This window comes from Rhagoletis zephyria, unplaced genomic scaffold, assembly GCF_001687245.7.
Source record: "Rhagoletis zephyria isolate East Lansing unplaced genomic scaffold, Rhagoletis_zephyria_1.1 Rzeph_scaffold_08176, whole genome shotgun sequence".
Classification (NCBI taxonomy): domain Eukaryota; kingdom Metazoa; phylum Arthropoda; class Insecta; order Diptera; family Tephritidae; genus Rhagoletis; species Rhagoletis zephyria.
The window spans coordinates 1-15,868 of NW_016165256.1; the positions used below are offsets into that span (position 1 = coordinate 1).

Here is a 15,868-nt window from a genome sequence, read left to right on the forward strand (position 1 = left end):
GAAAAAACATATATTTAATACTTGCGCCGGGTATTTAATGTTCGGCTCCGCCCGAACTTAGACTTTCTTACTTGTTTAATTACTTGTTGGTTAGAAGCAGTATCCATATCAGCGAGAATACTAAAACGATTTTTCTCCGCCAGTGTAGATGCACCTGAAGTGACTTCTTTCATAATTTGATTTCTTGGATTCTGTTTTCCCTTTTTTCGGGTGTGCGCTTTTGCTTTTTATGTAGCGACTGTAACATCTAGTTACATGCCCTTCATACTGACAGATTTGGCTGATTACACATTGCATCTGTTACTTTTCCACGTTATAAACTTTTAGCCGCCAACTTATTTTAATTTAGAGAATTTTAGCGATGGAAATTTGGTGTAGCGATTGACAGAATTTCGCTGAACAGTAGAACTTTTTGCTTTATTTCCTTCTTCTTTGTTTGTTGCTGTCAAAGGAGAGCAATATGGTGCTCTTTTCTTGGCTGTATCTGCTGCTTGTGATGGTGTGTTAGCAGTATACGAGATTTCTTGTTGCTAATTTTGCTTTTTGGGCTGCATGCAGTAATTGTCACTTGTCACATATGTATGCATTCCCTTTGCTTGCGCTTTGGATTGAGTGCCTTCGCTATTGTAAGGGAGCGCCCTGTCCCCTCATCTCTCACTTAACTAACGTTCGTATTTTGCATGTAAACAATAATTTATTTATTTTGAAACGCACAATCTCTCACTGTTTATTCAAGGCGTATCAACTACAGGCGATAGCGATAGAAGCCATGCTTCTTCTTATGAGCGCGCTTGTGTCAATTGACACTATTTAAACTATCGCCTGTTTTGCTTTGTTTATATATCCGCGTATACATACACATATATGTACATAAATATATACCCTGCAAACAAATGCTCCCGAAATCTTTAAGAGTATCGGAAATTTGTTACGATTCTTTTAGGAATCTTTAAAGAAAAACATATGAAGCGGTTGGCAAGAACTATTAAAGAAATTTCTGTACGATTTCTTAAGGAAAATTCTTAAAAAAAATTCTGATACCTTTCAGAATACTCTGAAATCCTGGTATGCAAGTATGAATATACATACGAATATGAGTGGATAAAAAAGCTGTTGTTAACACAACNGATACCTTTCAGAATACTCTGAAATCCTGGTATGCAAGTATGAATATACATACGAATATGAGTGGATAAAAAAGCTGTTGTTAACACAACGAGTTCATACCAACGGTAAATGTTGTTTTTGTACGATTGCTACAACCTGTTGTTATTGAATCATGTTGTTTATTTATGTAGTTTTCGCCATCACACTTTGAATTTTATACTGCTGAGGGCAGTTCGCGACGACACAAAACTCGAATAATAGTTCAGTGTATCTTTCGATAGTTAAATATTTTTGAGTGGTGACATACCATAACGCCATAGCCATAACCATAGCCATAACCGTAACCACATTAACTATCATCGATTATAGGTATCATAACCATAAACAGCTGATTTTTCGAAGTTAACAATGTCGGTGTTGCCAGACGCGGAACAATACGAAAAAATGTGTAATATCGTAGGATATTTGTGCAGAACTTCTTTCACTATCACTAAATTTACACTAAATCCTTAAAACTCAACAGCAGATCATAATAAAATATGTACATCAAGTTAAAGGTACTAACTTGTACATTCTTCATAATACAAATTTCTTTTGCATTAATTAAAAAATTTTGCTAAAAATGTTATTTTATGAAAAAATAAAAATTTTTGGTTTTTTAGTATTTTTTGTTTAAAAATATAAAAAAGCATATAAATTAAGTACAACAACTGAAAGTTAAATTAATTTTATTTGTTTTGAAATCGTTAGTTTTTGAATCGGTTATGTAGTTCATAAGGTGTTAATATTTCAAAAAATCAAAAAATTTTAATTTAACCGTTTATATCTCCTTAATAGCTTTGCCCCAATAATTTTGGTACTTTTGAAATGAGCCTGAGAAGTTCTATCGATCCACATTTTTGGTTTTTGCATAGCTAAATGGTTCATATTCTACACCTATGCCAAAACGTTGGCTGTGAACAATACTTTTTTTTTGAACGTCTGGCCACGGTTGCAACTTGTTAAAAAAATAACCAGCCAAAATATGAAGAAAAACCCATATGAAGCCATATTTTTTTATGAAAATTTTGTAGGAAAACAACATTAATTTACATTTTGGTAGAAGTTATAGCTGCTATTTCGGAAAATTGAAATACTTGTGCACTCAATCACATATTTACTTTTTATATGTGCATATAAAACATGTTACAATAAAAATAAGACTTTGAAAAATTCATTTATTCATTTTTGGCATTCAGTATGCAATAGCGCTTTTTGTAAAAAAAAAATGCTAATTTCTAATTAAAAAAAAAATAACCAAACCAGAGCAAAAACTACCAAACAACCAAATTCAAAAAAATAAAGGAGAAAGTAATTTTTAAGCAAAAAACAAAACCGACTTCAATTTTCATATAAAAATATATATATAGATGTATTTCATCATCCAATTAGTATGGGACCACCTCTGCTACTACCTTTCCGATGCAAAAAGAATTATCGAAATCGGTTGACGTGGTCCAAAGTTATGCGGTAACATACATACAAAAAATATTTAAAAAAGAATAAAATATAATAAAAAAAATAAAAATATTCTGACGAACTGATAACCTCCTCCTTTTTTGGAAGTCGGTTAAAAACAGCCAAGTTGGAAACAACCAATAGTGGCAACCGTGCGTCTGGCAACACGTTCTTACTCGCACTTCAGATATCAGCTGATTATGGTTAGGGCGGAAAACCGTAATTCAGTTGGTCTCTATGGCTATGGCATTATGGTGTGACCCCACTAATCGAATACAGTGTTGGCCATAAGGTTGGTTGGAACAGCTGATTTATATGGTTATATCAACACTAATTTAAGCTTTAGTTAAATGATAAGTATGATTTTTTATGGAGCGAATAAAGAACACGTCCGTACCCAACCACAACTAGGCAAATATATGTAAATACATACCTACATAATTCTTCGGTACGTGTGTTTGTGAGTGAACTCCTCCTAACTGGCCGTCTCCACAGGATGAAATTTATTGCTGCTCAGCTGTCATTTTAGTCGCTAGATATAAGTTATATCAGTGGCAATATTTGTGTGGGCTTTTTATATCTTGATATAAGCATTTGTAAGGTAGCTCTTAAAATGTATTTTTGCCGGATTTAGTCGCTTAAAAAATGTAGAAAATAGGCTATTTTACATCCAAGTACATAATTACAAATGTTTTAACAGGAAACAGCTCATTTTTGATTTTATATTAAAATAATAATGATGTTGCAGCCACGAAGTTTTCGTGCAAATGAAAATGTAGCTGTCACCATTGGCTATTTATATTCTAACATATGTATCAAGATATAAACTTTATCCTGTGGAGACGGGCAGTAAACGACCAAAACGATTTTGATGAAATTTTGTTTAAATATTCTTTGCATTTTCTGTTCCACATAAGCTCCACAGAAGACAGAGTGGCAGAGTAGGATGCGTATTTTTGAGCTCCCGGTTAAGTGCATAAATCGTGAGTTATAGAAGTTGAATACTGATGTGGTATAGTGACATTGACGTTTTGATACATAAACCACATTATCATTGTCGTGCGTGAGTGCTCATATACGCCTGTTTGTCTTAATCTGAATTTAAAAATATATAAAATATACAGGTGATCAACAAAAAAAGTGGAGTTCACTTTACGATATTCGAACTGACATTATCTGATTAACTGTTTGTATTAACTAAACAGTGCTGCCAAGTTCAAAGCTTAAGACTCAAAAGCTCTCGGTGAAAAGCTGATGAAGATTTATGGTTCGTGCTCATGCTAAAGCTCGCATTGATGTAAATCAGCCACATCGTAAAAGCTCCCATTTAAAGGGTGTCTCAAACTCCTTTGGGTGAATTAACATCGAGTCAGATGGCTGTGTGCGCGAAATGTAATTCCCCTTTTAGAGGAGAGAGCATAAGATGTAAAGGGGTTTGTGGCAAAGTGTTTCATGAGACTTTAGCATGCTCAGGAGTTGATAAATTCAGCTCGAAGATTATTGATGAAAACAACATGATATGGCTAATGTGTGATGGATGCATAACCTATATCCATAACGTTGATTTGGTGCTACAAGACATGCAAATCAGTGTCAAGAAAAATAACTCCTTATTAAATGAATACAAAAACGAGTTTGAAGAAATAATGATAAAGAGTCAAAACGAAATAAAAGGGTTACTGGAAGCAGTCGAATCTCACTACACTCAGCGTGTTGCAATGATGGAAAAATCACAAAAAATTTTTGAAAGGAAAATTGGTGAAATAAAAAATTTATATGCAATGGTTGAAGAAGTAAAAGAGAAAACTGAGTCAATTGGCAAAGACAATGAGAAGGTGCACAGTGAAATTAAAAAAATAAGCAACAACACTAGTGAAATACAAATGTCTTATCCAGATGCCATAAAAACCAATAACAAAAAAAAAAACAATTCCAGAGTTAAAAAAAGATATGGCAATAATTGTGAAACCCAAATCAATGCAGGCAGTTGAAAAAAAAAACAAAACAAGATCTAAACACCAAAGTGGACCCGAAAGACTTGAAAATTTCAAATATTGCAACAAGAAATAATGGTGTAATGGTAATACATAGTGAAAATACTTATGAATGTGATAAAATTAAAGCGGCGATTGAAAACAATATTGGAAAAGAATATGAAATAAAAGTACCGGATTCGATCCGTCCAAGCTTTTTAGTAACAGACATGAATTTAAATATGAGCAGAATGTATTTTTTGATTAATAAAGACACAAAATATAAACATAAGCCAAAACTCTTTAAAAGTAGTAAAACAATTTGAAAGGAAAAGAGGCAATACAACGGTGCATAACGCAATTATTGAAGTTGATAAAGAAGACTTTACCAAGATTCTTGCCGCAGAGAGAATAAATATCGGCTGGGAACGATGTAAAGTGTTTGATGCTATCAATGCACTAATGTTCTATAAATGTAAAGGTTTTAACCATAAATATGCAGAATGTAAAAACGAGGAAGTTTGCCAAAAGTGCCACGGAAATAATAACGCGAAAATGTGTAAAGAAAATCCAAACAACAAATGTTTAAACTGCATAAAGCGAACAAAAATCTGAATCTAGAATTAGGTATAAACCAAGATACTTATGACAATAATGTCCATGTTATGTAAATAAATTGCAGATAAGAAAACAGAGGCTCGGGTATTAGCAATTAAATGATGATGAAGAAAAGAAGTTGAAAGTAAACAGTAAACAAAACAAAAAACCAAAAAATTACTTAAAGTGTATATACCTTAATACAAAAAGTATCACAGCTAACAAGAATGAAGTGGAAATAATGATTGAAAAAGAAATTCCACATGTTGTACTATGTGCCGTAACACATACAACGGAAGATGTTAGTGACTCAGAACTAAAAATCGTTGGATATTTACAACCATATAAGGTGTGGTTCATATAGCCGTCATACCGGTGGTGTTCTTATCTATATTCATAAACTGGTTGACTACAAACTAATCTATAATAGGAGTATCGATAATCAAATAAAACACCTCTTTGAGGTAAAATTTTCGAGAGACGAAAGCTGAACTAGAAACACAAAACTTATGATATCAATTTTGTGACGAAAATTATACGCATTTTTTGACTGCCTTTGAAACGTAGGGAAAATATTTTTTATTCATACGAATCGTTGCAAAAGTTCTGTTTTTTATTTTGTGTTTCTAGCAGTAGACGGAAGTTCGCAACGTTCCGAATAAATAAAAAAAGATTTTCCGTACGTTTCCAAGGCTGTTAAAAAATGCGTATATGTAATTTTCGTCACGAAATTGATATCATAAATTTTGTGTTTCTAGTTCAGCTTTCGTCACTCGAAAATTTTACCTCTAAGAGGGATTTTATTTGATATCAATTATTTTGGGGTAGCAAATTTAAAATCGACGAAAATACAAACAATAATCTAAATGTTTTATTTTTTTCAAATAAATTGCTAAAAATATTATCTAAATCCAAATTATGTATTCAAATCGATGTGTCCATTGAAACATATTATTTTTCGAATACGGAATAAAGCGAAAAAGAATGATCATATCCTTTTTGTTTTTATGAGAAATGATAAAAACTTATCAACTTGGTACCAACTATGGATACAATACACAACTGTATTCGTCTGATTGTCTCGTAGTTAATTTTTAAGATTTCTACCGGGTGTGGCGCGCACACATTTGCTTTTTATACCTTTTATGAGCATGAAATGGTATTATAACTTTGGTCCGATGTTTGTAAGGCGCTGTCTCCACAGGAAAACACTGATGTCGTGATAACCATGTCACAAAATATATTTCCAATGGAGACCGCCTATTTCTTATGTGCTGCAATATATGTCAGCGCTTATTGCTTGACATCTATTGCAATCAATTCGATAGTTTGACAGCCATATTTTCATTTGAAAGAAAGCGTGCTGGTGGTAACATCGATGAAATTTGGATATTAAATCAAAATAAAAATCTGTTCCGTATTGGATAATTTATGATTACGTTTTAGGAAATTATTTAGCTAGTTTTTTTAAGATTTAAATGTTTTTAAACACCGAAATTGAGAGAATGTTGTCTGGTGGCGTCATCCGGCAAATGCTTATTTCAAGACATCAAAGTGCCCACACACAAAAACTTGCAATCACATTGCTCGTCAAAATGACAGTTGGTAGGCCATCACTGTTCGCCTGTGGAGTTCTGCGGTAAGTACCAGAATAAGAAGAGATAGACCCAATAAAATGTATACTTAAATGATCAGAACGGCGAGCTGAGTCGATTTAGCCATGTCCGTCTGTCTGTATGTCCGTCTGTCCGTCTGTTTGTATGCAATCTAGTCTTTCCCATTTTTCGAGATATCCGGATGAAATTTGGTAGGTGGGTGTATTTTTATAATGTATTAATCATTTGTCCGAACCGGAAGAATCGGACCACTATAACATATATGTAGCTCCCATACAACTGATTGTTCAGATATGAGATTTTGCGTTATAACTTCTCCATTTATGCAGCTATGAACATGCAATTTTGCAGTACTGCAGAGTGAAAGTTTCACAGATCGGGCCTCTATAACCTATAGCTCCCATACAACTGATTGTTCAGATATAAGTGTTTTCGTTATAACTCCTCCATTTCAGTAGCTAGGAACATAACATTTTGCACTGTTGTGACTCATTATCAAAAGAATACTTTCGGTGAAAATGGCGAAGATCGGTTTGCTATAACCTATAACTTCCATACAACAGATTGTTCAGATATGAGATTTTTTGCCATAACTTCTTCATTTATGCAGCTAGGAACATGAAAATTCTCACCGTTCTCACTCATTATTAACAAAATACTTACAGTGAAAAAAAACAAAGATGGGGTCACTATAACATATATCTCCCATACAACTGATTGTTCAGTTATGAGAATTTTCGTTATAACTCCTCCATTTATGCAGCTAGGAACATGAAGTTTTGCAATACTTCCACCCATTAACAACTGAATACTTACAGTGAAAATAACAAAGATCGGGTCACTTTTACATATAGCTCCCATACAACCGATTGTTCAGATATGCGATTTTTTGTTATAACTCCTCCATATATTCAGCTAGAAACATGAAATATCGCATTATTTTTACTCATTATTTACAGAAAGTTTACAGTAAAATTAACAAATATTTATTTATTTATTTCAGTCTATGAAACAATATTTCTTACAGACTATCCAATGTTTAATTAAGTTAATAAGCTAATAATAATAGAGAATAATATTAAAACATGGTATGCAGAAGATTTAAAAAAGCTTGTTTTGGCAATGAAAAGTCGATTTCCACAGATTTGGATAAAATATTAAATTCCCGCATAGTTCTCGCTAGCGGAGCATTGCTGGCAAATCTTGTTTTAATATCGGGTCACTATAAGCTATTTATTGCCTCCATACAACTAATTGTTCAGATATGGGGCTTTACTGTAAAACTCCTTTATTTGGACAGCTAAAACCGATAAATTTCGTAAGCTTTTTTATAAATAATAATACAAAGTCCACTGAGAAAATCGTCAAAATCTATGCTGTATAAGCTTTATCTCTTATATCACTGATTGTTCAGATACCAGTTTTTGCGATATACATATCTCCTTTATTTAGGAAGCTAAACCCATTAAATTTTGTTACCGGTTTACATACTGATCACACATCAGTAAAAATTCCTTTGATTGGTGCTACATATATAAGGTATATCTCCCATACCTCCGATTGTTTAGATATGATTTTTTTATATATTTATCTCCTCTATATATGTATGTTGTGAATATATAAATTTTTTCAAACGAGTAATCTGTTAAAGTAAAATTTTCAGATACTTATGAAAGGTATGACGCCTTCGGCATAGCCGAAGTCAGCGCTGCTCCTACTTGTTTTAAGAAATTTTCACTTCTATTACGTGTACGATGTTGCACTAGTGCTATTAAACTAATGTTTTTTTCTCAAGTAGTTTTGCTCAGTGGCAATTTATACATATCGTCGTTTAAAGTACAAAACCGCGTATCGTCTTTCTGCAAAACCGTGTAACTGGCATTAGCTGCCAAAAATTGGGTTTTCTCACACAAGCTCTTGGCTCAATCCTTATCCATTCGTCGTAAAATATACTGGCCAGGTATGCGATTGCTTTATAAAAAAGAGAACCATTTTGAAATATGAGTATTTTTACTCTCTAGAAGATAATTTACATAATTCACATACGCGGTTTTGCATTTTGTTGATACGCGGTTTTGTACTTTAAACGACGATATGTATGTAAGTAGTAGCGGCTCATTGGGTATGTTATTTTTATATCTTAAAGTAAACAAATTAGACGGATATGTTAATTTTTAACCATTTGACCCTTTTTGGGGCAAAATTTTTTCAATTTGAATCGCAATATCTCCACAGCAAGAGCTTTCCCAGATATAAGCTATATACCAGATGAAAGCTAAGGTTTTGAACTAGATTTGTGGAGACCTAGCATAAAATCGACTGACCAGTTTTTGAGCAAGTTTGTAGGCGATAACGTTATGACATATTTATACTTCATGAACGCAAAAGACCGCGTTAGATAGCTTGTTTTAAGGCCCTTCTACTGATATCGTAATGAATGGTATGGAATGAGTAGTGCGGCCTCAATGCTAGTTTAATGCCCCTATTACGGTTTACAACTCAACTCCATTTCAGTTGAAAACTTACAATTTGGTATTATCGATAACAACTCAACCTGTCAAAAAATTTTTTGCCCCTATTACGGTTTACAACTCAACTCCATTTCAGTTGAAAACTTACAATTTGGTATTATCGATAACCACTCAACCTGTCAAAAAATTTTTGGTTGTATTTATATCGTCTTACAACTTTTTTGTGGTATTACCGTTTACCACCCTGTGCTAGTTCGGTTGACAAAAGTATCGAAAATCGACAACTCATTACTAGCAGTTGTTTTGAACAAATTTTTAAGCGAAAATGGAAAGCGGGTAATTAAATTTTTTTAATTTGTCTTAAACCAATATCTTAATCACGAATTTCTTACAAATTTGTAGAAAAAATAAACTTACAACGAAACAACAGTTTGAAAAACTAGTTGAGCTGATGGAGAAGCATCCCGAAACTGGACGAGGCAAGCCGCAATTTGGAAGCAGCAAAAGTAAAAGCAAGGGATTGTGGGAGCAATTTGCCATAGAGCTAAACAGTTTAGGACCACCAACAAGAACTGCGCACGAGTGGGGACGAGTAAGTAGTAATCATGGAATTAGACCAATACAATGAAAACGCAATAATTTATTTCTCCTGTAGGTTTGGATACACTATAAGGCAAATTTAAAAAGGAAGCTTGCCCCCAATCGCAGCAATATTCTTGCAACTGGTGGTGGTCCGTCGCAAGAGGTTTCTTTAAATCCACTAGAAGAAAGTGTTGCGGAACTTATTCAGATAAGGGAACAAGTTGCACCCAGTGGTCGGGCGTTCGGGGTAGAGAATATACCACCGGTGATGGATGGCGAAGAAATAGAAGACGGCTTAGTTGCAGCTTCGTCAATGGTTGATGAGCCCCAGGTAGCAAACATTGAAGATCGGCCCTCTTCGTCAGCATCGCGTGTACAAAATCGCCGCAGAAGCTGCAATTTAGAAACTGAGCGTCTAGAGCTCATAAAATGCAGGCAGAAACGCAAAAAGAGGTACTAAAAAAAATTGATAGAATTGAAAAGACGGCGTACAAAAATTACGACATTAATAAAAAATTGCTGCACATAAAGCAACAAAAATATAAATTGTTTGAAAGGCAGGCTAGGGAAGCCCATGAACTACATTTGTTGAAGGTAGAGGTTGAGCAATTAAAAATAGCTAAATTAAGAGGCTATTTGCAAGACGAGAACAGCTCGTGAATGGAGAGCTGATGTTTATTTGACAAACATTGAAAGGGCTTTAATTTAATAATTTTAAATATTTTTTAATTTAATTTTACAACATGAAGTAATATTTTTTTTTATAATAAGTTTTGCAATCCCTAATTTTAAGACCACATGAAGTGATATTTTTTTTAAATTAACTATTTTGAAAAACCTAATTTTAAGAGCACATGAAGTGATACTTTTTTAAATTAACTATTTTGAAAAACCTAATTTTACGAGCACATGAAGTGATATTTAATGAATATTAAATATAAGTTATTTAACCATTGAAAATAAAAGAAGACTGAATGAAGTACAAATAATTAAATTTGAGTTAGAGTTTTTTATTTCTATTAAATGGATAACAAAATATTATTGCGAATTCTTCTGGCGGCATCCTCGTCTTCTGTTTCAATGTTCAGGTTTTCATTGCTTATTTCCGTACTTGAAGCGGTTGCAATTTCTTCAGAAAGTTCCACGCGAAAGTGTTGACAAATATTATGCAAAGCGCAGCAAGCGTTCACAATTTGTGTAGATTTTGCTGGTGAATAATGTAAGCCACGCACAGGTAAAAGACAACGAAATCGGGTTTTCAATATTCCAATCGTCCGTTCTACAATATTTCGAGCCTTAGAGTGTATTGTATTGTAGCGAGCTTGTGGTGAACCAGCTTCTGCCATGCGGAAAGGAGTCATTAAAAAAGTTTGTAGAGGGTAACCAGCGTCGCCTTTAAGGAATATTTTAAACAATCTATTTTTGTATTAAATACTAATGACCAGTCTTACCTAAAATCCAGGAATTACTCTGTATGTTTCTCTGCAGATGCTCTTTCAAATCGCTTACGTTAAAAACAAAGGAATCGTGATTTGCGCCCGCGTGCCTAGCATCCACATACCGGATAGCCATTTTGTAATCGCAAAGCTTGAAATCGAAATAGATGTCATGACCATTTTCTTTTAAAGTATTATTTGCTTTTTACATTTTTACTTACAATCATGACGTTTAAACTGTAGTAGCCTTTCCTGTTTAGATAAAGATGTTGCATTTCTTTTTTTGGTGAAATGATGCGAACGTGAGTCCCATCGATACAACCCACTACTCCGGGGAATCCGCTTTTTGAATAGAATGCAATTTTTGACGCGTTTTGCTCCTCTTCAGTCATTTGGGTTGTAATCCATTTTCCACAAATATGCTGCTCAATTATATTTAAAAACTCCTTAATAACTACAGATATTGTAGGTTGCGCCAGTCCAACATTAAAATCATTTCCACTGCACTTTTGATAACTGCCGTCAGCAAGGAACCTGAGAGTTGCACATAATTTCAATATGGGAGGTACAGCCGTTCCTCGCACACGTTTCTGGAAATGTTCATCCATCTCGTTTAGCAAAAAGACAAATGCTTCCTTATTTAAACGAAAGTAGCTTATGAATCTGCAAAAAAACATTATTAAAATGCCATTCAATTGTCGCTACAATTTTTCTTACTTGGTGCTTGGAAGTTCCAAAGGATTCGAGTGATCACGAAGCCTTTTCCGTATGCGCAGCACATCAGATTTGGGACCAACATTTTCATCGTTGTAAAATAAATCAACGCTTATGTCCATTTTACTTTTTGTTTGAAAAAAAAAACACTCTCTCGTAAACCTTAAGTAAAGTATATTTTTTTAATTTTTCGCCACAAAATCATCAGCTGTTTAATTATCTGTCAAATCGTCACTTTTTTAGGTTGGCAACATCAATACAACTTCAACTGAAGTGAGTTGTAATTCGTAATGCCAAAAAATAGTTAAGTTGTTTTAAAGTTGAGTTGTTTCAATTTCAATTCAACTGAGTTGAGTTGTAAACCGTAATAGGGACTTAAAAAACTGCCTTTTTTCGAAGTTCAGGCACCAGCCACGCCCACAAAGGCATACGAATCGAAACATCCCGGAATAAAACCATCCTATTTTTTTTTGTACTTTAATTCCTGAAAGTTTGAAAAAAATTAAATGAAGGTACGTACAGACGCCACATACATACCAAAGCATCTCGTAGTGCAGACACGAACCAAAACACATTTAGCTCTATATCTTTCCAACTACTAGCCGGAACTCAATACATAAGGTATCGTTTGAAAGGTATTGTCCTATAGAATAACACTACCCCCTCATACCCCCTTAAACCGGCAAAAGCAAAAAAACGGTTTGCGAACACTTTAGCCTAATTTTTAAGAATCCGGTTAATCGTTTACGAAGCTTTAATACATTTTCTGGACACACTCTACAAGACCTTTCCAACGATACCTCAAACATGTCGATTGGACGTCTAGATGCAAACTTCCAAATCTCGTGTATATATCGAGCCTTAACCGTCAAAATAACGTAAGCGATATTTTTTTCAAAATTTTCCTAGAGCATCTAGATACATTTCTGCATCAAAAAGAAAATTTTGAAAAAAATGTCGCTTACGTTATTTTGGCGGTTAGGGCTCGATATGTATAATCGAGTCATTTCAGCATGCTACTGTGGCTGCTTTCGTCACTCGCGCGCACTGCCGTGCGCTGTGATAATTTATGGTGTATTGTGATAAATACAATAAAGACACGATCAAATGGCAAATTGGTGCAATATATCACTCACCTAACACAAGCTATGCTGAATTCCTGAGATATATTGGTGAAGTGATGGAAGAATGCTTTACTGAAAGCGGCAAAAACATCGTTATTGGTGACTTTAACATAAACTTGAATACACAATCCACACATTTGAACCAGCTAACCAATACATTTGCATCCTTGTCAATGTATCAATTAATTAACTTCAATACGAGAATAACGGAATCAAGTAAAACGAAAATAGACCTATTATTTAGCAACAGCGATGAAATTGAAACAGTAAATTTAAAAAATCATAAAATATCCGACCACGAAACGATTTCTTTCAAATTGTGAACTCATAAAAAGTACAAAATGAGAGTGTATGAAACTCGCTTGTGTTGGGATAACTATACCAAAGAAAACTTGATAAATCACCTCAGGGCTTACAATTTTGAGGAACTGAAATACTGTGATATCGGACTGAAAGTCCAAATGTTAAACAATATCCTTGGCAATGTAATGTCAACGTTAACCTACGAAAAACAAGTTCAAATTAAATTAATCAATAAGTGGTACGATCGCGAACTAACTGAATTAAACAAGTTGAAATACGAGCTCTTCATAATGGCTAAGAGATCTAATGTATAGAATAATTATATTAACATAAAACGTTATTACAAAAAGATGGTTCAAATAAAAAAGAAAAAGTTTATGGAAAATAAAATTGCAATCAATAGTAGCAACCAAAAATTAATGTGGAAGTGTCTTAAGAATGCTATAAATATGAACAATGAGACCTCTCAAATAAAAATAATATCCTCAAATGACATTTGCATCGAAGATGATTATGGAATTGCAACTGAACTAAACCGGTATTTTGTTGAGAGTATAATAGCAATTCGTAACAGTATCGAAAATATTCCACCAGATGTAGACAAAGTGGTAATGAATAGAAAAACTTTTGAATTTAAGCCGATAAACTTGCATGAATTTATGCGAATAGCAACGACACTAAAAAATAAATATGGGGGGAAAAACTGTAAACTGAAGGCGTTTTGAAAGACAGTATGAGGTACTTGGGCTACATTTATACATGCATAGCTAATGAAAGCTTTAACAGTGGTATTTTTCCGGAATATTTGAAGACTTCGACAATTATGCCGGTGGAAAAAGTTAGGGATGCAAGTAAAAAAAATACATCGATGTTATTTTCCATTTGATGCATCGAAATATAGCATCGATTCATATCGATATATCGTATAAAAACATCGATATTTTCGATGCATCGAATAAAAATATCAACAGTTCCTTTCAAGTAAAAATACACTACAAGAAAATGAAACAATCGGAGCTTCTTTAAATGTTTAAACATTAGGCTGAGATTTCCATTACGGAACCAATTGCTATTCCGTGCAAGGAATAGTGAATTTTTTTATGAAACTCGGTGGGGATACTAATGGAGGTCTCCTTTAACTATATTTATCACTTTCACAATGTTGTTGCTAATAGTACTTAAGTTATTTGTTGTTAAAATATCCCGCCTGCTATCACCACATTTTATTATAACTCCACACCCATCACTTTTATTTACACAAATATATTATCCTTAAAAGGTTCGCATGCGTTTGTAATACCTTAATATACAATTATTAATTAATTAATTAAGTAAAACGCGTTTATACATGTCTTCACAAACGTTTGCACATTTCACAAACAAGCAGAAATAACAATGGCTGACAGTAACACAAAATGTATGCACAAATAAGTGCTTTTTTTTGGCATTTTTTGTTGTGTGGCAGCACCGACATTTTAGTACAATTGGTTTACAAAGCAAAAAGTGAGGTTGAAGTTAATATTTTTTGCAACTTAAAATTCAATTTTCATAAAAACTATAAGCCTCCGGAGGGTGGGGTTTTCAGATTTACAATCACAAAAAGCCGCTCTAAACTCCCTCATTTTTGTTTTTTTTAAAGCCGGGTTCCGTATTGGAAAATTTTCCCAAACATTAACTCACAGTGAAATGTATTTATTCAGCCGGGCTCCCGTTTCCGAATTCGCAAAAATTAGGCGTTTTAGTTTTCAAATCGCATAATTGCGCACTCTCATAATCGTATATCGCAAAAATTTCGCGGTTTAAAATCGGAAACTTTAGACTTAGTGGAATGAAAAGTAAATGATGTCGCACGCTTAAATAACCGAATTATAAAGGCTTGGACAATTTTTATTTATTAAAAGAAATTCTTAAGATACATTTCCCGTACTTAAAAATAAAAATCAGATTTAATTTATTTTTTAATTAAATATTTAAGGACCACACCTCAAATTTTTCTGCGGAAAAATTGCCGAAACAAGGTACTGAAGTGGCGACAATAAGCATAATAAAATAATAGGGCTATTCGCGATCCGGTGCAAATGGCCTAGCATCATTGCATTGCAAATTTGTATTGCAAATTATTTGCAATACACAAACAAAATACACGCATTTGCATTTGTCATGGCTTGATAAATTTGCAATACTGAAAATCCATAGCATATAAATGCTATGCATTGCAACTCTGGTTGACATTTCTATCAACTGATTAAAAAAGTTTTACCATGACAGTTTAATAAAGGTCGCTCACAATCCATGGCATATTTCTGCAATTGCATAAATTTGTCAGCTCTTATGCACCGAATCGCGAATAGCCCTAATAACGGGTGATTTTTTTGAGGTTAGGATTTTCATGCATTAGTATTTGACAGATCACGTGGGATTTCAGACATGGTGTCAAAGAGAAAGATG

The 15,868-nt window shown here is 33.6% G+C and overlaps 2 protein-coding genes across 3 annotated transcripts; one reads left to right on the forward strand and one right to left on the reverse strand.

Moving 5' to 3' along the window:
• Positions 1 to 9,447: 9,447 nt before the first annotated feature.
• Positions 9,448 to 10,303, forward strand: LOC108374833 (uncharacterized). Its single transcript, XM_017630858.1, has 3 exons — positions 9,448 to 9,597; positions 9,664 to 9,853; positions 9,917 to 10,303. Exons 1-3 carry the CDS (start codon positions 9,587 to 9,589, stop codon positions 10,301 to 10,303), a joined length of 588 nt encoding a protein of 195 aa, XP_017486347.1. The 5' UTR covers positions 9,448 to 9,586.
• A 551-nt stretch (positions 10,304 to 10,854) lies between these two features.
• Positions 10,855 to 12,045, reverse strand: LOC108374834 (putative nuclease HARBI1). 2 transcript variants are annotated; one of them, XM_017630861.1, is made up of 4 exons: positions 11,997 to 12,045; positions 11,501 to 11,942; positions 11,295 to 11,430; positions 10,855 to 11,236 (listed from the first exon to the last, which is right to left on the reverse strand). In XM_017630861.1, the coding sequence occupies exons 2-4, from the start codon at positions 11,885 to 11,887 to the stop codon at positions 10,863 to 10,865; spliced, it is 897 nt and encodes a 298-aa protein (XP_017486350.1). In that variant the 5' UTR covers positions 11,888 to 11,942; positions 11,997 to 12,045; the 3' UTR covers positions 10,855 to 10,862. The 2 variants fall into 2 exon arrangements, with proteins under 2 accessions (XP_017486350.1, XP_017486348.1); XM_017630859.1 differs by having other exon boundaries at positions 11,501 to 12,041.
• Positions 12,046 to 15,868: the final 3,823 nt, after the last annotated feature.